This window comes from Primulina eburnea, chromosome 15 (genome assembly GCF_022965805.1).
Source record: "Primulina eburnea isolate SZY01 chromosome 15, ASM2296580v1, whole genome shotgun sequence".
Taxonomy (NCBI): domain Eukaryota; kingdom Viridiplantae; phylum Streptophyta; class Magnoliopsida; order Lamiales; family Gesneriaceae; genus Primulina; species Primulina eburnea.
Window position 1 is genome coordinate 698,772 of NC_133115.1, and position 27,138 is coordinate 725,909.

A 27,138-nucleotide genomic window follows, 5' to 3' on the forward strand; every position below is an offset into this window, starting at 1 on the left:
CTCCTGAAGACTCCCTTATGATTTCAATTATAGTTGTTATGAACGGTTCTTCGATTCATAAGATATTAATTGATTATTTATAATTATTTAATAATTTTATATTTGTCTCGAGTTTAACAAAATATTAAAGTCATAAATCGTTATATTATTGTGTATATGAATTTATAACCAGCATATTTAGGACACCGTGTGGTACATTCTGAATGATGGAGATCCGATTTGAACATCCATATCAACATGAATAAGTTCTAGATAATAAGTGTAAGATTTTTCTAGTAATTTGTTTCAAAATTATAATATATTGATAGTGATTATATATTGGTTGATTTTGATCGTGGACTAGTTTTAATCTCATTATTTATTATATCTGAGATTGTTAAAAGAGTAGGGCTTTTAATAAGACGGTCTCACAGATATTTATTTGTGAGATAGATCAATTATGTTCATATTTACAATAAAAATTAATATATTTCACATAAAAAGTAATACTTTTTGTGAGTGACTCGTATAAAATATCTGTTTCACAAAATTGATCCGTAGAATCGTCTCACATGAATTTTTATGTTATTTAAAAATTGTTCTTATAGTTTTATTTTGCTAGATTTGAAAACGATTTATTTTTTTTTTTTTTAAATTTGCTATTTCGGTTAAATTAAAAATCCCAACATAGTGCAAACTCCGATTCGTTGCTCTACCACTAGTTCTACGGCGGCGCCTGAAAATGGAAGATAAACCTTCTAGGCTGAGTTCATCCCCCACCTCCACCAACTACACCAATAAGTCCACGCAGGAACTGGCTCTCGAAGGCCGCAGACACCTCGAAGAAACAATCGACGCCGCTTTCTTAATCCTATCCGCCATGAACGATGAGCTCTGTAACCCCTCCCTCTGGTCCACCACCAATTCTGCTTCCCTTCCTCATAACACCATCACCGGTGCTACTATGAGCGGCGGGCAGCATACTAACGGCGACGTGTTGTCGGACTCTTCGTCATCTGCTTCTTCGTCGGCTTCTGCATCTCAGTCTCACCCAAATAATCATAACTTCGATAATATTGGCGGTGGTGCTCTCGATGATGCTCGGCTTCAGTACAAGTCATCCGTCGCTTCTCTTCGTTCTGTTCTCGTCGCAATTTCCAATACACAGAAGGTACATTTTTGGAGAGAGGGCTTTTTTCTTAATTTAGTTTCGCTATTTGCTTTTGGCATTTCACCTTCAATTGAATTTTCTTAGCACAATGCAAGTTGTCCCTTTTCAAATAATAACACTAAAGAAAGGTTTTTGAAACTGAATTTGTGAAATATTGTTGAGAATTTTGTTAGTTCTTGCACTCAAACTTGATTTTAGCCATTTGCATTTCTTGAGTAATTATGAATGATAAGACAATATTCATTTAACACAGACCAAAGCCTCCGAAACAGTTCCGGTCAGCATTTCCACATCTCCAGCTGATCAAACAGAAATAGACACGCTTGAAGAACATGCGGATACTTTGAGAAAGGTATAATAATTCATCCAAGTAGTAGATATGTTGGTTTATTTTATCTAGCTTGTTGTTCTAGTGAAATGCATTACCAATTGGAGTATTGGGATTTGGGGGTTAGATATTAGTCTTGAACAGAATGATTTTTTTTCTCATTTTGTTGCTGTTACACAAGTATATGAGGATCAGGCGACCAAAGAATGGTGGTAAGATGATTTTTTATTTTTATTTTTACCTATACGCCTACAACCCTGAAAAAAATGACATGCTGACGCAAGTTGTTTTGTTAATTAATAGATGACAGTGGATAGTTGACAATACCCTTTCCTCTTAATCTTGGTGCCATCATGTTCATTTTACTAGATTTGGTTCCCTGAATATTGTCTGCTTAAGCTTTTATTTGGAAATGTAATCGCTGAAGGCAACAGGATATTATGAAGATGAGACATGTAATTGCTCTAATTGTCCTAAAGTATTGCTACTAAAGGGTACTTGCATAGTTGCATTATTTTACTTCAGTGTGAATGAAATTTTAACTTATATTTGTTTACATGCCGTGGTGATAAACTAATGGTCACGTTATTTGTGCATTTGTGAAACTACATTTTGATATTTCTGTAACTTTGAGGTTGATTTATGGCACATATACACAAAGATGTCTAAATACAAGATTTTGTACCGGCTAAATGATTGCTGCAACCTTTTTAGTTTTACTGGAATTCCAATGGTTCTCCCGCTGAAGTTGGGCCAATTATCCCTTTGCTTTCCGAAGGCTAATAGAGTGCTTGTTTATTGAACTTTCATTGGAAACAGGGAAGTTTTGACTTTTGAGTGCTATTTGTTCTCACAAGGGTCCAGCTCACTTATTGCTACTCTGTTGCCTTGTTTGCACCAGATATATTTTCTGCATCATACACGATTTCACACACAACTCTGATATTTTCGAGTTGTAGGAACTTGCGAGGAAGAACAAATACGTCAAGGATATGATCAATCATCTCCGTGATCTTGTCGCCGATTTATCAACATGGCAAAGTCCTTGTTCTGTATGACTTCGAATTTGATGTTTCTTACTTTGGACGTTGATGTTATCATTGTAACATTAGAGTGATTCGTTCACGAGTATTTATGTTATTTTGTCATTCACACTTTGGACTTGGGAAGTTTTGGTCAGTTGATATATACAATGCCTACAAAAAATCTCAACTATCGAATATTGTACTACTAAATATGTTTCATCCAATCACACAAAGTTTTTAATTACTTTTAACATTTTCGAATTAAAAGTAGAATATATGTAAAAATCAGTACTTAGCAAAATCGTCTAGTCATATCCACACGTGAAGGCAAAGAAAACTTGGAAACTCTATCATGCATCACATTGTCTAACAAAAATTGCTAATGTCCAGAGTAGATATTTTATGAGACAATCTCAATGTTTTATATTTGTGGGACGGGTCAATCTGATCTATTGTATGAAAACTAATATTTTGACATTAAAAATAATATTTTTCATGAGTTAGGTCGTGTTCGGAAATTCGTTTATCAAATTGGATCTTGAGATGATTTTACGACTATTCTTGTTAATCCGTGTGGTTTTATTGTAATTGATATTTATTTTATTTTAAGTAATTAATTAATTAATAAAAATATTATGGTTTTATGATAATCTATGGTATGATATTGCAATTTTTTTATTCCACATTGGACAAAATGAGACACGATGAAATATATATTATACAATCTATTATATCAAACAAATAAATAAAGCTAATGTAAATTTGTACAAGCACATTAATTTACTGATCTTGTTTCTTTTTTGTTCTGAAATAAATTGATAAATATGTTCGAGAGATGATCCCAGAAATTTGTCTGCATATTTTTTTTTATATCCCAATTCAAGGGTATAATTTAAACATCTGTCACTATTATGAGGTCTTAATATAATTTTATATTTTCCAAAATACTATCAAACTAAACATGATCATCTTATATATTATCTTCTATTTTTTTTTTTTAAAATTGATTATATCATTTCAACAATAAATTTAATTTTAAAATTAAAAAATAATTTATTTCAAATATTTTTATGAATTACATGCAATGCATGTGTGACTCCTAGCGTAAAATTAATTAAAATTATAGAATAGTTGCTATCATCATCATCATCATCTATACTATTTTATTAAGTTTACGACACTTAAAGTAACTAATTTTGGTGTTATGGTCTGTTTTAATACAGATATATATTAATAAAATATTAAAATTTTAATGCAAGTTATATATAATTCAACGGATAGACTCATTGTTTTTGGGGTTTAGGTTAATTATAGGTTCAATTTTCATTGAAGTCATTTTTTTTGTTCTTTATTTTTTAATTTAATTTTTAATTTATATATCAAAATTATAATGTAATCCTTGTATTATTTTTATAATTATATTTTGATTTTTATTTAAATTAAAATCAAATGAATTATAAAAAATATTATACAATGAGCTATGTGAGCGTCAGTATACTAATTATTATTATTTGTCGGACCGCCCTCGTTTAAATTATATTCCACAACATTTAAACATGTATTAAAATCGCACGCCGTCTGGCAGCGCTTACCTAGTAAATATTCTTCTCTCGCGCGGTGGTGCGGCGGCTGCAATGGCGGATGAAGGGGAAGAGAGGGATGTTCGGAGCAGCAGCTTGGGTTCAAATTGAATGAGCAGGAGCCATCTCGTGACGCCGTGGCCAATGCCCTTTCCTCCGACCACTCCAATGCGGAACTTCTCTCGGTACCCGACCCCCTTTAACCGTGGGTAGATGCATAAGCACACGCCTGCGTTTGTTTATGTAACATGTATATATCACCGTTATCTCTGGAATTTTCAATTTGTTAGAGTAAGTGTTTATGAGAAATTTGACTGCGTAAGTGATGCAGCTTCATCATTAATTTTTAGCAGAGGGATGAATTGATTTTCTATTTTGATTTGCATTTGTGATGGTGAATTTATTTAATTTCATCCAGCTTAGATATTGATGCTTGCTTCCATTTTCTGTGAAAATTGCTGTGCCAATTGCTCCTCCCCTTCCCTGTTAGCCGTTGAATTAGAGTTATCTCTCACTTTTAGTGTTCGTGCTATTGAGGATTGATGTTTGTTTTCTGAGTGCGATATTGGACCATTGTTTAGTAAGATTTTGTCATTCATTAATTTGTGTATTATCTGTGCGTTGTGAATGAGCCTTGAACTGATTGATACTCGGTAAATAAACAACAGAGATATATGGAATAAGAACTGAATATTTAGGTGACATAGTAGATCACATATGAAGAATACAAATTGCTAGATAAATCATATCCCCAATCGGAGAACCTTAAAATCTCTTGTTCTGCTGCATTCTTTTTTTCCTTTCAAAGTTTAAGGATGATCCCAAATTAAGTTTGGGATGTGTGCTTTTGTTACCCATGTGCAACAAGGACTAAGACGTTACCTAGCACACACTTTCTGATTTTGCATCATGTTGTTAGAAATAATAAATGATTTGATTTATTTTTTCTAACAGCTCTGATTTTTGATAAAACAACAAGCACTTGATTTTACACCTGATATTAGAGCCAATACCACGTATCCGATTTCCATGGATTGCAAGGAGCTCAGGTATTAGGAGGGAGATTATTGAGAAGCAATAGCATCCACAGGAAGAGTGATCAAAATGCATCGTTGGACTGTTGTATGATATAAAAGACTTGAGTTACACCATTATCATTAACTATAATTTTTGGCAAGAAGACAAGCGATCGATCTTAGAAAATTTAAATTTGAATGCTTTGAATTTCTTTGTGTGCAACAACTTAAAAGACTATTTGAGCTGATTTGCTTCGAAAATCCGAGTCATCACATCTCACCTTCTTTTTGAAAGTTTCGTTCTCGAAATTTGAGCTGTTAGATTTTAAAAAGATAGTATAGATACTGGATACACATCTTCTCTTTTAGCTCCAATGTTGTTGCATTTTCTATATAGTTTAGACCATTGTAATTTGACTTTATGGAATGGTGTGCCATATTTGTACTTGGTTTTTGATGTCTAATATCCATATAGGAACTTCTTTGTATTTTAGTTCTTCATTCAAGTTCCCTTCTATTAGTAATAGTGCAACTTCAAGAATATGGTTTAGGTTAAGGATTTTTTTTATTTGTAAAATGTGAAAGACGTTGGGAACTCTTGACATATTTGGTGGCAAGACCATTCTAAAAGTTAGGGTTCCAACTTTTCCTAGAATCTCGAAGGGTGTTAAATATCTTTGATTCAACTTCCTAGCCTTGTTGAATCAAACTACTCCCTTCATGGGTGAACTTTTACACAAGCTTTCTCGTTTTTGGTAAGACGACAAGCGATCGATCCTACAAATTTTAATTTGAATGCTTTGAATTTCTTTGTGTGACAACTTAAAAGAATCCAATGGAAGAGCTATCAAATAACGTTGCTTGGACTGATGTATGATATAAAAGACTTGACTTACACCATTATCATTAACTATAATTTTTGGTAAGACGACAAGCGTTCGATCCTACAAAATTTTAATTTCTAATGCTTTGAATTTCTCTGTGTGCAACAACTTAAAAGAATTGGTAATACTGTTATGATTTCGTTAGTTGTATAAAGCATATTATTTTCATTAATTTTTTTTAAAATTTAAAACACATTTTAAAAAATATTATGATTATATATACGCAAGCATATCTCTAAATTATGCTTGAAGCCTGAAGGTATACTCAAGCATTACTTTCTGCAGTCAGTTACTGGGAACCTAATGGCAATCTTGCTGCTTTTTCAATAATGATGTGCTCATGTTTATTCTTGTGCACAAGATTTTTGTAAGAATTATAGATGCTGGGTTGGGAACTTGTTCACTTACAATCCAAATTATATCTTCCAGATGCTTCAACTGTACATCTGGGCATCACCAAAGGCATTTTTGGAGTTGAAAAGGTTTAAGCAGAGGATAAATCACACTAAAAACAATGCTTCTGTAGCCTTTCTGTTATTTATGATGCTGAGGTATATGCTTCATTAAGTCATATCCATCACTTGGGTTTTGTTTCTCAAGATTTAACTAGTGATATAGAAGATAAATTTCTGCATTATCTGGAACACCTTTACTTTGATCACTATGCCCCGTGCCTGATTTTGGGTGCCCATGACATTGGGGCTCCTACTTGAGAGATTTTTGAGTTCATTCTATTTCTTAAAGCACTTGAAATTTTTTATGAACTTTTATAAAGCTGCATTTCTCTGCTCTGACAATTCGAAATACCTTGACTTTTTTAGAACAGGTCCGAGTCAAATAGCAATGATTCGAAGCACTTCTTTTTACACTATTTCGGAAACCCGAGGTCTCAATCGTATGGATATACAAGTACAGGAACTCTCAAGGAACCGGAAAACAAAAACCGAGGTTTGTTTTATCTTACATCAAACGCGAGCTACGACCAAATAGAACTCTTTCAGAAGTATCAATACTGGCAACAGAAGTATCAATACCGGCAAGCATCAACTTATCATGAATGAGGCCACTGCACTTGTTAATTGAAAGCACTCTTCCAAATTTGGCCAAAGTTGCAGTAACTCATTGCCAAGTCATCAAATCGTCATTGATTACAGATACATATACTGCCAATAACCTCATAAATAATTACATAAAATGCAAAGAATCAAACACTGCTCTCAAACTGTTTGGAGAAATGACCCACAGAGACACGGCCTCTTGGAACACTATTATTACTGGATATGTGAACTCAGGAAACTTTATGGGTGCGTGGGAAGTCTTGAAATCTATGAAAAGACACGGGTTTGTGTTTGATGGTTATACTTTTGGAAGCATGCTAAAAGGCATTGGTGTGGGTGGTGAACTCATGAATGGGCAACAGGTTCATTCAGATGTTGTCAAGATGGGGTTTGATGAAAATGTGTATGCTGCAAGTTCACTTTTAGATATGTATGTGAAATGCGGGAAGGTTGTGTATGCGAATAGGGTGTTCGATTTCATGTTGGTGCGGAATACGGTGTCTTGGAATGCTTTGATCGCTGGTTATGCAGATTTCGGCGATTTCTTTCGTTGTTTTCAGTTGTTTAGGTGTATGGATGCCGAAGGAGTGAGAGTTGATGATGCTACATTCGCACCGCTTTTAACCTTGCTTCACAATGTTGAGTTTTGTGAGTTGATGAAGCAGTTTCACGGAAAGATAATGAAACTTGGTTTAGAGTTTGAAAACACTGTTCTTAATGCTATGATCACTGCATATTCAGAATGTGGATGCATTGAAGATGCTAACAAAGTGTTTGATAGTGCTGATGGGTGCAGGGATTTAGTTACATGGAACTCAATGTTAACAGCTTATGTACAAAGTGATCTAGAAGAGTGTGGTTTTAATCTCTTCTTAAAGATGATGAGACTGAGGCTGGAGCTGGATGCTTTCTCGTATTCTAGTGTATTGAGTGGCTGTTTTGGAGATGCAGTACAATGCCTAGGGAAAACCTTGCATGGTTTAGTAATAAAGAGGGGATTAGAACAGTTAACACAGGTATCTAATGCGTTGATATCTATGTATTTGAAATCAAATAGCTTCGCCGAGGAGAATGCTGTGAAACTATTTGAACACATGGACGTAAAGGACATCGTCTCCTGGAATACAATTTTGACTGGCTTATCCCAAAATGGGATGAGTGAATATGCCTTGAGGCTTTTTCAGATGATGCATCTTGAATACCTCGAAATCGATCAATATACTTTTGCGGCAGCCCTACGTTCTTGCTCGGATTTGGCCACACGAAAGATGGGTCGACAAATTCATGTCTTGGTGCTAAAATTCGGTTTCGAGGGAAATGAATTTATAGTGAGTGCAATGATATTTATGTACTCAAAATGTGGTATGGTTGATGATGCTTGGAAAGCTTTTGAGGGATCACATAAGAGCAGTTCAGTGACATGGAACTCAATCATTTTTGGGTATGCACAACACGGGCAAGGTAAAATTGCTCTTGACCTCTTTTACCAAATGGCTGAGAGACAGGTGAAGATGGATCATATCACTTTTGTTGCTGTTCTCACAGCGTGTAGCCACATTGGTTTGGTCGAAGTAGGCCTTGACATTCTACGGTCAATGGAACTCAAATATGGAGTCCCCCCGCAAATGGAAAATTTTGCATGTACGGTTGACCTACTCGGCAGGGCTGGGCGACTAATGGAAGCAAAGGAACTGATAGAAGAAATGCCATTTGAACCTAATGCAATGGTGTGGAAAACTCTGTTAGGTGCCTGCCGGGCTTGTGGTGACATAGAATTAGCGACTGAAGTCGCCAGCCATTTGCTGGATACAGAACCTGGAGAACACTGCACTTATGTCCTTCTCTCGGACATGTATGGACATCTTAAAAGGTGGGATGAGAAGGCTAGTGTAAAGAGACTGATGAGGCAGAAGGGGGTCAAGAAGGTACCTGGTTGGAGTTGGATAGAATTAAATGGCGATGTTCATGCTTTTAATGCGGAGGATCATTCCCACCCTAATTGCCTAGAAATTTATCAAACTTTGAAAGAATTAACGTGTGTAATCAAGATTTTGCACGATGATATTCTGTTGGAAGATATTATGAATCATGCCATTGGGTGTTGATGTTTGTTCATGTTCGATATGCTCCAGTTTTGAGCTTTTAAGAATACAGATTCACGGACCATGGAATAGCTCTCTTCCTCGGCAATGAGCGATCTAACGAAAATGGGAAATTTGATAGATGAAATAGTGTTCTATCAAGAGCCGAGAGACTGAAGGAAAATGAAAAATTTGCCTAAAATTGGTTTGCTGCCTTTGAGATGAGAGCATTGTCACACTGATTGTTGATTTACATACTAGGTTGTGTGAGCCCCGTGCAAGATGTTCAAACGTTGGAGGTATGCTAATCTTCTCTTTTCTAATATGCTAATCTTCTCTTTTCTAATATTTATCAGTCCCATCAAACAAGTCCTGTATCTTCTGCATTGGAGGGGAATGCTTTTTTCTTGGCAGTTTAATAGCTTATTTAATTCCTTCGTATATGCTGTTGGTTTGCACAGTGCATTTGTTCTTAATTGCCAACCATAATATGCTGAACTTTATCTTTATGCGACACTGATAAAAATTTTGATAGTTTCAATTTATTAAATTTTATCAAGAACATGATTTAGGCCCAGCCTACTCAAGTCTAAGAACGCTCTAGACTATTTATGTCCAACCTACTAATTCCCTAACACCCATGCACGAAGATGTCTAAATACATGCTTTTAGGCTGGCTAAATGACTGCTGCAACCTTTTTAGTTTGCTGGAATTCTAATGGTTCTCCCCCTAAAGTTGGTCCAGTTATCCCTTTGCTTACCCAAGGCTAATAGAGCACTTGTTTTCCAACTTTCATCGGAAGAAGGGAAGTTCTGACTTTTGAGTGCTATTTGTTCTTACCAGCTGTTACTTTACTGTTGCCTTTTTTAACCAGATATATTTTCTGCATCATTACTCTCTGATATTTTCGAGTCGTAGGAACTTGGCAGCAAGGACAAATACCTGGAGGATACGATCAATCATCTCCGTGATCTTGGGCTGATTTACGGACAAAGTCCTTGTTCAGTATGACTTTAAATTCGATGTTTCTAACTTTCACGTTGATGTTGCCACTGTCGTGGTGCTTACCTCTTATAATTGTAACATTAACATTGATTTGTTGACAGAGTGTGAAGTTATTTTGTCATGTACACTTGAAGTTTTGGTTAGTTGACATAAACTATGCCCCACAAAAAATCTCAACTATTGGGGTTTTGATCGAATATTGTGCAACGAAATATGTTTCATGCAATCACACAGTTATTTATGACATTACATTTTCAAATTAGCATCCAAACTCTACCTTAAAAGTAGAGCATGTGTAAACATCAGTACCATGCAAAATCGGTCTACTCATATCTACACGGGAAATCGAAGTCGAAGTCGAAGTCGAAGAAAACTTGGAAACAATGATAATTTTGTGATGCACACCAACTCTATTATGCATCACACTGTATATAACAAAAAACTGCTATACCAAAGGCAAACACCATCATTTATCCTGCTTCATAAAGTCATACTCCACTTAGCGACGATCAGAGATCACTGGACATCGATTTTTATTGATGGATGCCTCGGCAAGAAAACTCGACCTCCGGGACATGGGAATAAAAAGTACACTTTAATTTCAAAAATACATTTGGGGTAGTTTTATAATCTTAAAAGTAAATATGTAATCGTGTGTAACATCATTGTACATATATTGTTTCTCATATTTTTTAAATCTATACAAGCATATGCTGACCTTGTTTTCTTTTTGGTTCTCAAATAAATATATTCGGATAAAATAAAGATGATCTCAGTAATTTGTTCGAAACTTTGAAATTGTATATAATTTAAAATCAAATTTTTTAAAAAATTCTATAACTATTTTTCGCTCTCTTGAAAGCCCTCATTAGATTATATTTATTACATATATCAATATCACCCATGAGTTATTAAAATATAGAGTAGATCTCCTGTGAGACGGTCTCACGAATCATTATTTGTGAAACGAGTCAACCCTACATGTATTCACAATAAAAAATAATACTCTAAAAAGTAATATTTTTTCATAGATGACCCAAATAAGAGATCCGTCTCACAAAATACGACCCGTGAGACCGTCTCACACAAATTTTTGCTTTCAATTGAAACGAGTTTGAATTTTTAAATTTAGTCAAAGAGAGTGATTAGAGGCTATAAGGTCTTTACATATTCTTGTCGAAATACAATAAAAAAAATAACAATCACATTTTGACTTAATCTATATTCAACCTCATGTATTTTTACACACATAACATCTTATCACTGTAATATGTCATATTTAATTGAATATTTACTTAAGTAATTATATAATCTTATATCTAGGTCGAGGTTGGATCGAATTTTTTCATATTTGTATCAAAATTTTCATATTTGGATCGTGTTGTTTACATTTGTGTTGAGTTTTCACATTTAGGTCTATCTTTTCATATTTTGATCCAGTTTTAACTTTTAAACATTTGGGGAAAAGTCTGAGGTGAAGTTTGTGACGAAATTTTATGTCTAAATAAAATTTGTGATGAATTTTTTTTTAATTAATTCAAATTTTATTTTTATGTACAACTCGATTTTTTTTAATTAATTTAAAAAATACACTTAATTTCAAAATTACATTTGGGGTAGTTTTATAATCTCAAAGTAATATGTATCGTGCGTAACCATCATTATACATATATCATTTCTCACATTTTTTAAATCTATACAACTATACAAGCATATTGCTGATCTTGTTTCTTTTTGTTCTCAAATAAATATATTCGCATAAAATAACGATAATCTCAGTAATTTGTTCGAAACTTTTAATTGTATATAATTTAAAATCAATTTTTAAAAAAATTCTATAACTATTTTTCGCCCTCCTGAAAGCCCTCATTAAATATATTATTACATAAATATCGCGCACGGGGTTATTAAAATATATTTTAATTGAAGGAGTCTGACTACTTTTTTAATTTAGTGAAAGGAGGGAGTGACTTTAAAGGCAATAAGGTCTTTACACGTGCTGGTCAAAATAGAATAAAAAAATAATATATCATTTTGACTCCGTTTAGATTCAACCTCAGCATTTTTACACAACACAACATCTTATTACTATACTATGTCATATTTAATTGAATATTTAATTAAGTAATTATATAAATATTATATCTAGGTCGAGTTGGATCGAATTTTCATATTTGTATCAAAGTTTTCATATTTAGATCGAGTTGTTTATATTTTTGTTAAGTTTCATATTTTGATCCAGTTTTAAAACATTTGGGGAAGAGTCTGAGGTGAAGTTTGTGATTAAATTTTATGTTTAAATTAAAGCTATGATGAAGTTTTTTTTAATTAATTTAAAATTTATTTTATGTACAATTCGGTTTTTGGATTTAGAATTGAATCTACTCCTTGTTAAATCATTTCCCCTGTCGCGCTTACCTAGTAAATTTTCTTCTCTCTGTCGTGGTGGTGCGACGGCTGCAATGGCGGATGAAGGGGAAGAGAGGGCTGTGGAGCAGCAGCTTGAGTTCCAATTGAATGAGCAGAAGGCATCACTCTACGCCGTTGCCGATGCCCTTTCCTCCGAACCCTCCAATACCGAACTTCTCTCGGTAACCCCCCATTTAACCGTTACTGCGTTTGTTTTATATGACATGTATCTGCTCACCGTTATCCCTGGATATGATGAAATTTGACAGTCATAAGTGATGAAGCTTTATCGTTAAATTTGTAGGATAGGAATGAATTGATGTTTTATTCGGGTTTGATTTTGTGATGGTAACTTTATTTAATTTCACCTAGCTTACATGTTGATGCTTGCTTCCGTTTTTTTTTAAATTGCTGTGCCAATTGCCCCCCCCCCCCCCCCCAACCCCCCCCCCCCCCCCCCCCCCCCCCTTGTTTACTAAGTATGTTATTGGACCATTGTTTTGCTAGATTTTGTCGTTCTTTTATTTGTTTATTTGTGTATTGTGAAACGAACCTTTGAAACTGATTGATTCTCAGTAAATAAAGAATAACGATAGATGGAGCAAGAACTGAACATGTTGGTTATGTAGTAAAGGACGTATAGAGAATAAGAATTGCTAGATAAAAGCATATTCCCAATCGAAGAACCGTAAGATCTCTCATTCAGCTTCATTCTTTCTCTCCTGTTAAAGTATAAGGATGATCCCCGAATTAAGTTTGGATGCGAGCTTTTGTTACCTGTATGCAACAAGGACCGAGACATCATCTAACATAGACATTCGGATTTGTTATGATGAATGAATATAATTTATATTACTCTGTAGATTATGATATCTTTATCAATGAATGAAGTTTTGCCAGAAAAAATATATGGTTTGATTTAGTTGAATCTTTTTCTTCTGGTTTCAGTTCTTTTTCACTTCTGCATAGGTACATTCGGAGCTTGTTCAGTCCATAAAGGATGCTGAAGAGGGGCTCTTTCAGCTGAAACGGGCAAGGTTGCTGCGAGAGGCTGATTATGCGTTACAAGGTTCTCTGTATCACGATGATGTGAACGTGGAGCCTATAACTACAGGTGTTGAAGCTGAACCACTGGCAGACCATAGCTACTCTATTGGATCAAAATGTAGATTCCGCCATACTGACGGACGGTGGTATGATGGTCTCGTAGTTGGGCTGGAAGGCTCTGAACATGCAAACATTACTTTCCTTACCCCAACATCCGAAAGCATGTTGGTGGGTCAACAACTACTTTATCTTCTCAATTTCTTTATGCCTGTTGTCTTTCCCATGGCTTAGGTTGGTTGTCATTTTTCCTTTTTTTCTTTCTTTATTTCTTTGCGTTGTTTTGTCTGCATGCGTGATGGTTTAATATATATTTGGAATTAGAACTTTGAGTTGAGTGTCGCTTTGACTTGGGTCAGTGGACTGTTCATGCTGAATTTTGTCTGATGTTTTGTAAAATGTCGATTCGATATTATTTACTTTTTTTAAAAATTCATTCTTTAAATTTTGTATTTGAATTCTTATTATGGTCTCAGAGACTATTTTTTTTTTATGTCTTTAGTAACGATTGATCAGCTCTGTAGTTTTTGAAGGAGAACTTCTTTTCAAGTTGTAACACACTGGATTTAGAATTTGTTGCCATGAATCCCGAGGTGCTAAAAAACAAATTGTTGCTAAAAAACAAATTGTTGGTTTTTATCTCTATGTGTCTGTTCCAATTATTTTTGCCACAAATAGAAGCGTGCATCTGCGTTCATACTAAATTCTCTTTAGGAGATCATGTTATCCTTTCGGTTTCTAGTGACTAACTTTGTAGCTGCTGTCTAGAGGTCTAGGAATAGGATCATAAAATTTCTGTGTGTGTGACATTTAATTATTTTTTAGTTTTTTTTTTTTGAATGGGGCGGGCTGGTTCTGATGGATTCTCACACTAACAATAGACCACCTAAGTGCAGATGTGCAAGTTCTTTCTGCAGCAACGGTGTCGATTTGGTAGTGATTGCCGCTTATCACATGGTATGTTGCTAAGCATAACAAGATAAAAAAAACATAAATCTTCAAGATGGTTCTTCCCTGCACAGATACCGTGTCTCTGTTCTGTTGTAATTGATGTATTATACGCCTCAGATTCAGTGAGCATATACTAATATGATATTTTTTTAAGCAGATCACTATCTCTAAATTTTTTGGTGAATCACTGCTGTTAAATTTTTTAATGATGTTACCCTCACATTTATACCATTTATCTTGAACTGGAATGATCTAGTAATATTTGCTAGGAGTTGATGTCCCAGTTTCTTCTCTAAAGAAGTTCATACCTACAATATGGGAGCAATTGGTGGCAGGTTCCAGTATTTGGGCACTTTCAGATTCTAAAGCTGGCATCTGGAGAGCAGCTGAACTACAATCATGGGACGCAACACTCAAAATTGGAGATGTTGTTTTTCGTGATAATGGAACTTCAGCAAAGCTTGGAGCTGAATTTATTACATTGTCTGAATACTCCCATGTGAGTGATGTAGAAGAGAGTGATTCAAGTTCTGATCAATCTGATTCTAGCGACTACGAACAAGATGCTGCACAAGGTTTAGGATTTTTAGAGGGCACCATCTCAAAGGGAGGTGTTCAGACTGAAACTATAATTTTTGCTGAGTGGGAGAATCACACTCGTGGCATTGCTTCCAAAATGATGGCAAATATGGGTTACCGTGAAGGAATGGGTTTAGGAACATCTGGACAAGGAATGCTGAAGCCTATTTCTGCAAGAGTTCTCCCACCAAAGCAATCCCTTGATCATGCTCTCAAATCTCTTCAAAATCAAGAACACAATGAGACTCGAGGAAAGAAACGTAGTAGAGGAGGTAAGAGGAAACGGGTCAAGAAGTTAGCAGCTGCTATTAAGGCTGCTGAAGAAGAAGAAGAATCAAAAGACATTTTTTCTCTCATTAATACACAGCTTGCAATGCATGGAAAAACTGTCAATGGTGAGACCTCGAAGAAGCAACAGAAGAAGGCAGACGGGGAGGCAAAGAAAGAGGACAGACGGGCTCTGGTTGCTTTTGATGACGAGATAAAGAATTTGAGGCTGCAAGTTGAAAAGCTAGAAGAAATGATGAACCGAAATCGGAAAGAGAAGGTGGTGTACGATGCTGCCATGAGGAAGCTGAGTGAAACTCGAAAAGCCTTGGCTGATTCTGAGGCTGCTCATGCTTCTGCGTCAAACGCAGTTGCTAGAAAAGAGAGAGAGAAGAAATGGCTCAAGTTTTGAGTTTGTGTTGATGTTTCTAGTAAAGGTTATCAACAATTTTTTTCAGCACATGTTTATATAGGATATATCTTCCATGGAGCTAGGAAGTGAGCTTTGCTATTCGAGTAATGCTCGAGCTTGCCTTAGCTCGCATACATCGTTATTTATGTAACTTGTTTAGACTATTATATGGAAGATTATATGTCTGTTAAGTTGACATAAAAATATTTATGTAATATCAAAAGTTGTTATCTCGTCGATGTCCTGTCATACTAAATAATCAAAGATTAAATCAGTGTATCAAAATTAAAATATGAAAGAGTTAATTGACAAAAATCCGAAACTAGAAATTTACTACACCAAAAAATCAATTTTTTTAACATGTTCTCAAAAATAATAAAAATTTATAATCAAAATTCATTTATTTAATAAATTACGAAAATTTTGATTTTTTAATTAGCAAATTATATATGAATTCGAAACATTTTTTTATTAATTTTTTTTTATATAAGTAACCGTTCTATTCGTAAAAAATATCAAACGCAAAAATCAATTTTACTATGGAAGAACATTATCTGAAATAGTTATAAACATTTTTTTATATTATAATATTTAGACTCGAAAGTCTTGCAAAACGGAAACCGTATCAGAAGGGTTTTTCGGCCACTCTTTAAGTTTTTAACACTAAACCTTTTGGGCGGAACGGAAAGGTTGCTGACGCCGTTGAAATACGATGGCGATGACCGCACGTGCATGTCCCTCGTGGAAGAACACCTGAGAGTAAGCTGGATTGTGATCAACCTCTACAGCAACGGGCCGTCAACATCGCGAGTCACAAGGCCGTTCGCTCTCAGATGCTGGTGAACGGTGACATAGAACTAAGTTACGCGACTGTGGCAGCCGTTACCATTGGGAAACTGGTCCAATTCGCTGTGCGGGCCACCTGTGGCTGGATGTAACGGGAAATGGAATTACGCGTGAAAATGGTGACAATGGATATTGGTGAAGTTGAGAAGAGAACTTTCAATGGAAGGGGTGGAGAAGGACAATTGACAGTAAAACAGAAAAAGATGATTATAGAAAGTTCTTGCGGAAGGAGAAGGTCTTGTTTGCTATATTTGCTACAATAGGTGTGATTTTAATTACTCTCATCACTCTATGTAGTTTTGCGATAGCTGCTTCTGTTTTATGATAAATAAATACATATATGTTTATCCTCGGATAGGAGAAGATAACCATTAAAAATACAGAGATCGTAATCTTCATTGCACAATATGAAAAAATCTGCTAACATGCATGTTAGGATCGAAATAGATTTTAGATGGAAGTTGAATAAACTCTTTTGAAATTTCTTGAAAAGTTAGCTATAATAGTACGTTCTTGAAATATTTAATAATGATAAATTAAATCGAGTTTGGTTTTATAATCAAGTGGAAGAAACTCAAAATAATATATATAAAAACCGATTAAATATTTTGTAAAACATTTAAAAGATATATGAATATACAAAACGGTTTTGTGGAAGATTTTTATCAAACACTTTGTATGCAATATTTTGATATCGAAAGAACACATAAAATGCTTCAACAATACCTACCAAAATAGTTATAATGAAATGAGATAAATAAAGACGCACAAATTGTCTATGGATGTTCGGAGGTTCGCAACTCTTATGTCACCTATTCTTCCCTTAAAAAAGATTCACTAGAAGACTTTGATTTATATAACCTTTTGTACAAACTCATTTCCATTTAGAAGTTATCCATTACTTAATTGAAACTCCTAGCATATTCTCGATTGTAGGCCACAACCTCACAATCTGCATAATATTTAACATCTCTTATGCCAAGATTACAAACACAATCTTTTACGTCTTTGAGTAGTCACTCAACTAAAATTTTACTCTCAACTCTCATGTATATTTATGAGTGATTGCGTGTGAGAATTTAATCTACTACATTGTGTATCTCAAATGTATCTTGACGCTCTATTCTTGATTTTGTTCTCATTCTAGATATTTTTCTTCAATTTAGTTATTCATGCTTTGAATCCCAATCAAAAGTTTGTTGTTTGATCTTCATTGTATTTATGGTATCTAAGAATGATATATGTGTTAGATATAAGAATATGACTATTTGAAAAAGTTGTATACAGTTTATGATATTTAAACAATCATATTTGATTTACCGACCACTTTTAATATTGGGATGTTTTCAAGCTGGAGTAACTGGAGTTGGTCCGATCCGGTTGCGGCTGGAGTTGGTCCGGTCCAGCCCTGTCCAGCTGGAGTTGTTCCAAGTCTAGCTGCCCTCTTCTCTTTAATTTTAGCTTTTGATTCATCTATTTCTAGGCAAAGTAATTAACATTAAAGTTGAATTCCTTTATATTAGCTTTACAAAAAATTAACAATCACTCAATTTCGAGTTCGTACAGAGATATATGATCGAACGAAACTATATACAATATGGAACTTGTTCTCCATTCAATGCAAAACCAACAACTTCATCGCGATTTATCAGCTTTTTAATCTCCGATTTAGACTTTCACTTTCGAAAATGATTCGTAGATCATTGTGTTAGCTTCGTAAATCACACTGAATCATTCCATTTTGATAACCGAGCTGACATCTATGAACAAAACATCAGAACTGATTATGTCTAGCCGACAGTTGTATCGTGTCATCCTACTCGATATACAGTGTCTGGACAGATAACGTCCGAACTAATCTAGCTGCCTGAAATATGACTTGTAGATAACTGAGTTGGATTTCCAACTGGTTTGCTCTCTATTTATTTGGATCATTGATTTTGAGATATGAACAAAATACCAGAACTGATCATGTCTAGCCGTCAGATGTATCCGTGTTATCCATTTCAATCTTTCAACCACTATTTCGCCTAAATAAAATCCAAACTAGTAGAGCCAGCCCGAAATATGATTTGTAGATAATTGAATTTTCTTTTCAATTATTTTTCCCGCAAGTCATTTTGATCATTGAGATATAAGATAACATTGAAAAAATTCAGCTTGCCAAATTTCCAATTGGACTAAATTCCAGTTCTAGCTTATTAAATCTTGCAACTTGACATCTATCAACTACACACTTAATAAAATATGTTAGCGACACAATAATTTTTTTTTTGTTATAATCAAAATCAAGATTGTTAATATTTCCATAACCCAACAATCTCCTTTTTTTTTATAATCGCAAAATTTGGATAAAAATAATTTTATTTAACATATTTATCTCTTTTTTGTGCAAATCAAAAAGATTGATTTTAAAAAAAATTATGCATAATGTTTTCATGCCGTCAAGATTTAAATTCAATCTCCCCTTTAAAATTATAATGATCTCTACCCTATATTTATGAAAGTTTGAAATTGACAACAAAAATAGAGAGGAACCAAAATGATGCAAAACGTTTCAAACTTTAACTCAATATAAATATATGAAATTCATGAAACATATTCAACACATAGATATATCAATTTGAGTAACTGAGCTTCACCAAGAATAGACAATATTAACTCAAAATTTCAAGCAACACAAAATCAAAATATATTTTCCAACTCAAATATTCATTAGACATTTAAGTGATTCTCTTACTAAACTCTAAGAACATACATAAACATAAAAGAATTGCTAAGCATGCTACACACAAAGCAACGCTAGCATAAGATAGAATATCATATCGACAACAAACTCAAGTATTTTTTGCAAATTAATATGAAATTTTTTAGAAAGAGTGTATCAAGTTTTTTTTTTGCTTTTATGATTTTGATTAAAATTTGATTTATTTTCCTCTTCGATTGATGAGTGCAATATCCCAAGGATTCTTTACAAAAACACCAACTTTGTTCATATTCTGTTTTCTGTCTCAACATACATGATCTGAATTCAACAAATAAATTGTTTTTCCTCAAGCATGAACATGCTGCAAATATTATACCTATGTGATCTTCTACGAGTTTCGTTTGTAACGCAAAATTCGGTTCATCATTTGAGCAATCGAGGAAGGAGATATTCTATTTTTCTCAAGATTGGTGCAAGCTGCCAAAATTTTTCAATTATGCATATATATGTTAAAAAATCTGAAATGAGAATTTTTAAATAAAATCAGTATACTTTTTAAAAAACAACCCGCTCTAATATCACTTGTTGGGATCGGAAAAGAGTTTAGAGGGGGTAAATAAAATCTTTTAAAATTTCTTGAAAAACTTGTGCTTCAATAGCTCATTCTTAAAATATTTAACATCGATAAATTATATCGAATTTTTTTTATAATCAAACAGAAGAAATTCAAAATAATCCTTCTAAAAACAGATTAAACATTTTGTAAAACATTTAAAAGATATGCAAGTTGAATGTATAAAAATAGTTTGGTTGAAGAACTTTATCAAACATTTTGTATGTAATATTTAGGTACTTGAAAGAATGCACAAAATACTTCAACAATGCTTACCAAAACAACAACAATTAAATATGATAAATAAAGAAGCCCAAATTTGTTTATCAATGTTCGAAGATTAACAACTTCTTTGTCACTTCTTCTTCTATTTAGAAATGATTCACTAGAACACTTTGATTTATACAACTCTTATACACACCTATTTTGACTTAGAACTTATCTGTCGCCTAATCGAAACTCTTAGCAAATTCTCGATTATAGGTCGCAACCTCACAATCCGCATAATATATAAAATCTCTTATGCCAAAACTACAAACACAATCTCTTACATATTTGTGTAAAGACTATCACTCAACTAAATTTGAAGCTCATCTTTCATGTATACATGTGAGTTATTGTGTGTGAGGATTTAATCCATTACATTGTGTTTCTCAAATGCATCATCACACTCTATTCTTGGGCTTGCTCTTATTCTAGCCATTTTTCTTCAATTAAGTTGCCACGCTTTGAATCCCCATCAAAAGCTTGTTTTTTGATCTTTAAAGTGTGGTATTTGTGGTATCCAAGAATGATATAGAAGTTAGATACAAGAAAATAATCGTATGAAATGTTATATATGTCACGCCCCGAAACTCGAGATTGACACCGACGTCGTTTAACAATCACACAATTGAAAATAACCAGCCTCGTAGCATAGTATAAATCGAAAACCAGTTTATTAATCATAATTTCTCAAAATCAATGTATTTACAATTGAATTAAAATAAATTTGCGAAAACGTCTAACATGAAATTTAAAGTACTAAAATTCAAAAAGAAATAACATAACTAAACTAAATCACAAACTTCAACATCCCCAAAATTGTTCAGATTCTTCTTCTTCAACCTGTTCTTCGGATTTATCTGGGGAAGGGTGTAAGGATGAGTATTTTAGGAATACTCAGCAAGTGGGGGATATCGAACACAACATAAAATGTTTTTCCAATATTTTTGAAAATAACACATATTTACAGCATGCTTTTCATAATCGTAACATCGTATTCATATCATTGTAACACTACGATTTTTCACCTTTCATGGTTTACTGATATCAGTCCCTAAGTTTTGATCCTCTAAGGGGGCGAGGCGATAAAATAGTTATATCCCAATGTTAAGGGCCATATGTTGGAATTCCACCCATTTTCAGGGAATTCTCACAGTGCCAACGCATAAACGTAACAAGATTTAAAAAAAACGTAGATGGTGTTCAACCAAATTTTTCTTTAAAAAAAAGAAACACATAACCGAAAATTTAAGAATTTTAAAATTTGCCCACTTACCTTAAATTCTTGATGAAAAACGTAAAAAAAGGGGCTAGGGTTCTTGCACTGGAATTTCGAAATTCCTACTTCACTGGCTGGACGGCGGCAGCGCTTCGCCGTGCTCGAAAATTCCTAAGGAGACTAGAGGAGAGTCTCGAAATTTTGAGTGATAATTTAGGTGTGATTTTCGAGTTATAGAGCCCTCCTATTTATAGGGGTTGGCTGCTATCGGGATCGAGTGATATCGCGTTGAAATCTGACTTAAATCTTTTATCTCGAATCGTGATATATCTATCCGTGATTTGGGTGATAACCGAATTCCAAATCTTCCATCCCATACAAATTTCAAAATTTGCATATATATACACTGATTAATTTCGAATTCTAGGGATTTTATTATCTCTTGCTTGATCTTTTATCCCGATATCTCAATATCGTCTTAAATCTTAGACATTTATCTGCTTATTTTCGAGATTCCTTAATAAATCCTTAGATTGATAACCCAAAAATATCTTATATTCTGAATGATTTAAATATTAATATCCAAGATTACACCATCAAATTATTAATCTAATATTAATCTGATGAGATCACGATACTCCCAAAATCGCTGGTTTTACAATATATGGTTTCTGAGATTAAAACAATCATATTTGAGTTGTTGGACACTTTTTAAAATCAGACTATTTTCAAGCCGGAGCAGCTCCGGTCAAGCTGTGGCTGGAGTTGGTCTGGTCTGGCTGGAGTTGGTCCAGTTGCCAAAGCTCCATAGTTTATCCAACTTCTTGTTACCTCATCCAAACCAATACAGAAAATTCGAATAAGAGAGTACTTTGACAAATCATGGTACCGACATTTGCTTGCCAAATCATTGAATCTCCCCCAATCACATAGAATGGTTCCAAGTAATGTTGGGTAAAAATCGTGAATACTCGTCGATGATCCATATCAAATTAACTCACAAGAAAATTAAATAAAACAAATAAATTAGACAAAAAAACAGTTTTTATTTTTTTAAATGAATAGTCTCAAGCAAGCAGTTTAATCTAATATTAAATTAATTAGTTTCCGGAAACAACGCCAAAAACTTGACCGCAAATTTTGGTTATGAATAAATATGACAAGCGGAGTAGGTCAAGTTATAGTAAATGGATGATGAGTCCAAATATCGATCCCGTAAACTAATATTTAATTACTAGAATTTTCATCACTAACTTAAGTTAGACAAATAAATAAAATGATGATATATGAATTATTAATCTAACCTATTAAATTAAAATAATTGCAATAAAAACGACGTATTCAATGATCAAAGAGGGATTCAACTTCAAATAAAGAATTAATACACACAATGGTACAAACTACTATCTTGACACATATTAAAATTCAATTAATTATTTAATTTTTGATAATCATAGTAAAATCCTCAATGTACTTATTAAATGATTTCTCGAGTTAATAAATTATTTAAATCTAGCAGTCCAATTATTTCTAATTGAATTTAACTAGTTCTAAATTCATTAAATCTTCGTGGAATTTCAATTTTCATCTAAAACAATACACTGAAACCGAATATTATTTCAAATCAGTTTAAACATGTGTTGATGACGTCTTTATTGCTATATTTAACTTATCCTCTTACGATTCATAATTAATCAACAAACATGTAAATATGTGATAATGCTATTAACAAGAAATATTAAACTAATATCAAACAATAATTAAAATAAAGAAAAATAATATATTGAAAAAAAACTAAATATCAAACAAAGTATTGTTTTGCCCTATTGTGGTCTTAGCCTAAAGAAATTTATTCTATAAAATTAGAACAAAGCAAAGACACAACGTTTGAATTCATATGAATAAAATCTAGGAAGGAATAACAAAATCTTGATCATCTCTCTCAAACCCTAGCAGTTTCCTTCTTATTTCATATTTCAAGAGAAAGTTGTCTATTGTCTTCTTCCAAGCTTTTTTTTTTATTCTTTCTCCCTCTTCTCTCTTTTCACGTGTAGTTTTGTTCTCTTTTTTCCTCGTTTGTTCACGTTTATTTCTTCTCATCTTAATGGGACAAATCTCAAAAGCCCAAATTTCATTCCCTCTTTTCTTGTCTCACGTGAATGGCAATGAATTTTAAAATAAAAAAATTTCATCTTTTGGTATTATGTTTCCTTTGATATCTTGTACAATCACCTTGGAATATAATTTAAAATTCTCCATCAACTATTTCCTTAATTATCAAGATTCTTTGATCTTGTCTCCAAATTTAAGCAATTTACCTTTTGGTCAAATCTAAAAATAATTTCAAATTAAATCAAATAAGCACAAAATAAAGGATGAAAATTCAAGATAAAAACGAAAATGAAATCCTTAAATTCGATAGGTTTTGGACTAATTAGTCGACAACAAATTAGATTGCAGATTGAAGAAACAAAGATGAAACGGTCCGATCAAGTGCATTTGTACATTAGTATTTACATTAAATAACTCGATGACTATTAATTTTATTAAACAAGAATTTAATAATAGTTTGAGACCGTATTTAAACAAATGAAATTTATGATTTGACATTAAAAATAGAATCTGTATTCACATTTCAAATCTATGTTGATATATATATACTTAAAATCCTAAATATAATTTGTTAACTCCATGGAAAAGTTAGTCCTAGGTATCACATTCTCACTTAAATGTTAATATAAATAAAGCCCGAAAAATCAAGAATTAAAACTTTCTACCGATTATTTGGTACATGCATTAGTCTCAAAATCAATCTAACTTAAGTCCGAAAAAATATCAATATCAAATTTTCTATATATCATTTAATATAAAGACTTGTCCCAAAATCGATTTTAAATAATTCCAAAACATCTTATAATAATTTTTTTATCGGCAATTTGATGTGATCTTGATTATTATTATATTATTTTTGTTGCAGTAACAGAAAACTCTTAAAAGTCAAACTACAAACTAATCTATATCTATATAAATATATGGATTGAATTGTGAATTTCCTCTATTGTCCCCATTAAAATTATATTCTAATGACACTTTATCTTCCTTTTACGTAATTAGTTAATTATTATTATTAATCCATTGACTAATTATTATTTATTACTCTTTCACTCACTTTTTCAAGAAAATCACTATTATAAATAAATACATGGTTATTTATTTTTTCATCTACTCATTTAACAATAATCATTAATATATTTTTATTGTTAATTTTAAAATTATTTACTTTAATATTTACATTGACATCAAATTCACAAAAAATCACTATCATCTATATCTATATAAATATATGGATTGAATTGTGAATTTCCTCTATTGTCCCCATTAAAATTGTATTCTAATGACACTTTATCTTCCTTTTACGTAATTAGTTAATTATTATTATTAATCCATTGACTAATTATTATTTATTACTCTTTCACTCACTTTTTCAAGAAAATCACTATTATAAATAAATACATGGTTATTTATTTTTTCATCTACTCATTTAACAATAATCATTAATATATTTTTATTGTTAATTTTAAAATTATTTACTTTAATATTTACATTGACATCAAATTCACAAAAAATCACTATCATAATGTTAAAAATTTAAATAAATTGTTAATCTATACTAATTCACAAAAAATCACTATCATAATGTTATAATCTATATCAATATATTTTTATTGTTAATTTTAAAATTATTTACTTTAATATTTACATTGACATCAAATTCACAAAAAAATCACTATCATAATGTTAAAAATTTAAATAAATTGTTAATCTATACTAATTCACAAAAAATCACTATCATAATGTTATAATCTATATCTATATCTATATAAATATACGGATTGAATTGTGAATTTCTTCTATTATCCTCATTAAAATTGTACTCTAATGATATTTTTTCTTCCTTTTATGTAATTAGTTAATTATTAATCCATTGACTGATTATTATTTATTACTCTTTCACTCACTTTCATGACTACAAATAATATCAAAGTATTTATTCAACAACTAATGATTCGAAACAATATGTAATAATATTATTTATAAAATTAATTGATTTTGTGAAAATACCTTACAAATAATAGTAATAGTGTTATACATTCTTTTATTAAAATAAATAATACAAAAAATTATGCTAACAGATGTTTCGAACTTATTTTTACAATTTATGTATTAATTATATTTTTCATAATCTTAGTTTTTTTACAAATAATACAAAAAAAAATTTATGTTTAACAAAACAGAAAATAAGAAATTATAAATTTATATGTCGATGTTTAATCTATATTTATATCTATATATATATACTAATCTAAATATATGAATGTGAATTGTGAATTTACATAAATATCCTTACCTTCATTTAATAATAATAATTTAATTAAATATTATTACCTTCATTTAATAATAATAATTGATACATGTTTTCTTTTTCATATATTCTTTTAATAATAATCATTTCATTAATACATTTTTATTTTTAAATTTAAAATTAATTACTTTAATATTTACATTGACATTAAATTCCCAGAAAATCACTATCATAAATACATGTTTATTTTTTGTTTGTTTTTCATCTATTCATTTTATAATAATCATTAATATATTTTTATTTTAAAATTTAAAATTAATTACTACATATTTTCTTTTTCATATATTCTTTTAATAATAATTAAATATTCTTACCTTCATTTAATAATAATAATTGATACATGTTTTCTTTTTCATATATTCTTTTAATAATAATCATTTCATTAATACATTTTTATTTTTAAATTTTAAATTAATTACTTTAATATTTACATTGACATCAAATTCCCAGAAAATTACTATAATAAATACATGTTTATTTTTTGTTTGTTTTTCATCTATTCATTTTATAATAATCATTAATATATTTTTATTTTAAAATTTAAAATTAATTACTACATATTTTCTTTTTCATATATTCTTTTAATAATAATCATTAATATATTTTTATTTTTAAATTTAAAATTAAATACTTTAATATTTACATTGACATCAAATTCACATAAAATCACTATCATAATTACATATTTATTTTTTTTGTTTTTTTCATCTATTCATTTAATAATAATCATTAATATGTTTTTATTTTTAAATTTAATTATTTACTTTAATATTTACATTGACATCAAATTCACAGAAAATCACTATCATAATATTATAAATTTAAATAAATTGTTAATGTTACGAACATTAATGTAATAATGGGAAAACAAATAGAGATGAGTGTGATTGAATAAAATTAAATTATTAATAAATATTAAGGTCATATAAAACATTTTTTTCCCATTTAGAAGGTAGATATATATAGATTACTTATGTATCAACAAAATACGTGATTGAGAGAAAATGTTTGTATGTAAGTGATTTCATTTCAAACATTTAAGTTATTTAATCAATTTTCAATATATGATGCTAAATACATATTACTAAATAATATAATATCTATTAATTAATCTATTAAATTTATGACTTTCATTTGTAAGCTTACTATTATATTATTTTTTTTGTTTTACAATTTGTCATGTTAATGTCGTTATTTAAGTCATTTTTTTATCTTA

The 27,138-nt window shown here is 31.6% G+C and overlaps 3 protein-coding genes across 7 annotated transcripts; all 3 read left to right on the forward strand.

The window, feature by feature from the left end:
- Positions 1-632: 632 nt before the first annotated feature.
- On the forward strand, positions 633-2,693 carry LOC140813897 (mediator of RNA polymerase II transcription subunit 30). The gene is made up of 3 exons (XM_073172695.1): positions 633-1,150; positions 1,404-1,502; positions 2,438-2,693. Exons 1-3 carry the CDS (start codon positions 722-724, stop codon positions 2,534-2,536), a joined length of 627 nt encoding a protein of 208 aa, XP_073028796.1. The 5' UTR covers positions 633-721; the 3' UTR covers positions 2,537-2,693.
- A 4,347-nt stretch (positions 2,694-7,040) lies between these two features.
- LOC140813894 (putative pentatricopeptide repeat-containing protein At3g25970) lies at positions 7,041-13,775 on the forward strand. Of its 5 annotated transcripts, none has more exons than XM_073172690.1 (2): positions 7,041-9,421; positions 13,507-13,775. In XM_073172690.1, the coding sequence occupies exon 1, from the start codon at positions 7,041-7,043 to the stop codon at positions 9,144-9,146; it is 2,106 nt and encodes a 701-aa protein (XP_073028791.1). In that variant the 3' UTR covers positions 9,147-9,421; positions 13,507-13,775. The 5 variants fall into 5 exon arrangements, with proteins under 5 accessions (XP_073028791.1, XP_073028793.1, XP_073028792.1 ...); XM_073172692.1 differs by lacking the exon at positions 13,507-13,775 and adding an exon at positions 13,114-13,129; XM_073172691.1 differs by lacking the exon at positions 13,507-13,775 and adding an exon at positions 9,998-10,325.
- Positions 12,499-16,034, forward strand: LOC140813895 (zinc finger CCCH domain-containing protein 18). The gene is made up of 4 exons (XM_073172694.1): positions 12,499-12,719; positions 13,507-13,812; positions 14,538-14,598; positions 14,862-16,034. The coding sequence occupies exons 1-4, from the start codon at positions 12,591-12,593 to the stop codon at positions 15,848-15,850; spliced, it is 1,485 nt and encodes a 494-aa protein (XP_073028795.1). The 5' UTR covers positions 12,499-12,590; the 3' UTR covers positions 15,851-16,034.
- Positions 16,035-27,138: the final 11,104 nt, after the last annotated feature.

Excerpts from the sequence above, each read along its gene's own strand:
- LOC140813897 (XM_073172695.1), top strand. The coding sequence starts at position 722 with ATGGAAGATAAACCTTCTAGGCTGAGTTCATCCCCCACCTCCACCAAC. Across the intron at positions 1,151-1,403 it reads CAATTTCCAATACACAGAAG|ACCAAAGCCTCCGAAACAGT; the intron begins GTACATTTTTGG and ends CATTTAACACAG. Across the intron at positions 1,503-2,437 it reads ATGCGGATACTTTGAGAAAG|GAACTTGCGAGGAAGAACAA; the intron begins GTATAATAATTC and ends TTCGAGTTGTAG.
- LOC140813894 (XM_073172690.1), top strand. The coding sequence starts at position 7,041 with ATGAGGCCACTGCACTTGTTAATTGAAAGCACTCTTCCAAATTTGGCC.
- LOC140813895 (XM_073172694.1), top strand. The coding sequence starts at position 12,591 with ATGGCGGATGAAGGGGAAGAGAGGGCTGTGGAGCAGCAGCTTGAGTTC. Across the intron at positions 12,720-13,506 it reads CCAATACCGAACTTCTCTCG|GTACATTCGGAGCTTGTTCA; the intron begins GTAACCCCCCAT and ends ACTTCTGCATAG. Across the intron at positions 14,599-14,861 it reads TGATTGCCGCTTATCACATG|GAGTTGATGTCCCAGTTTCT; the intron begins GTATGTTGCTAA and ends AATATTTGCTAG.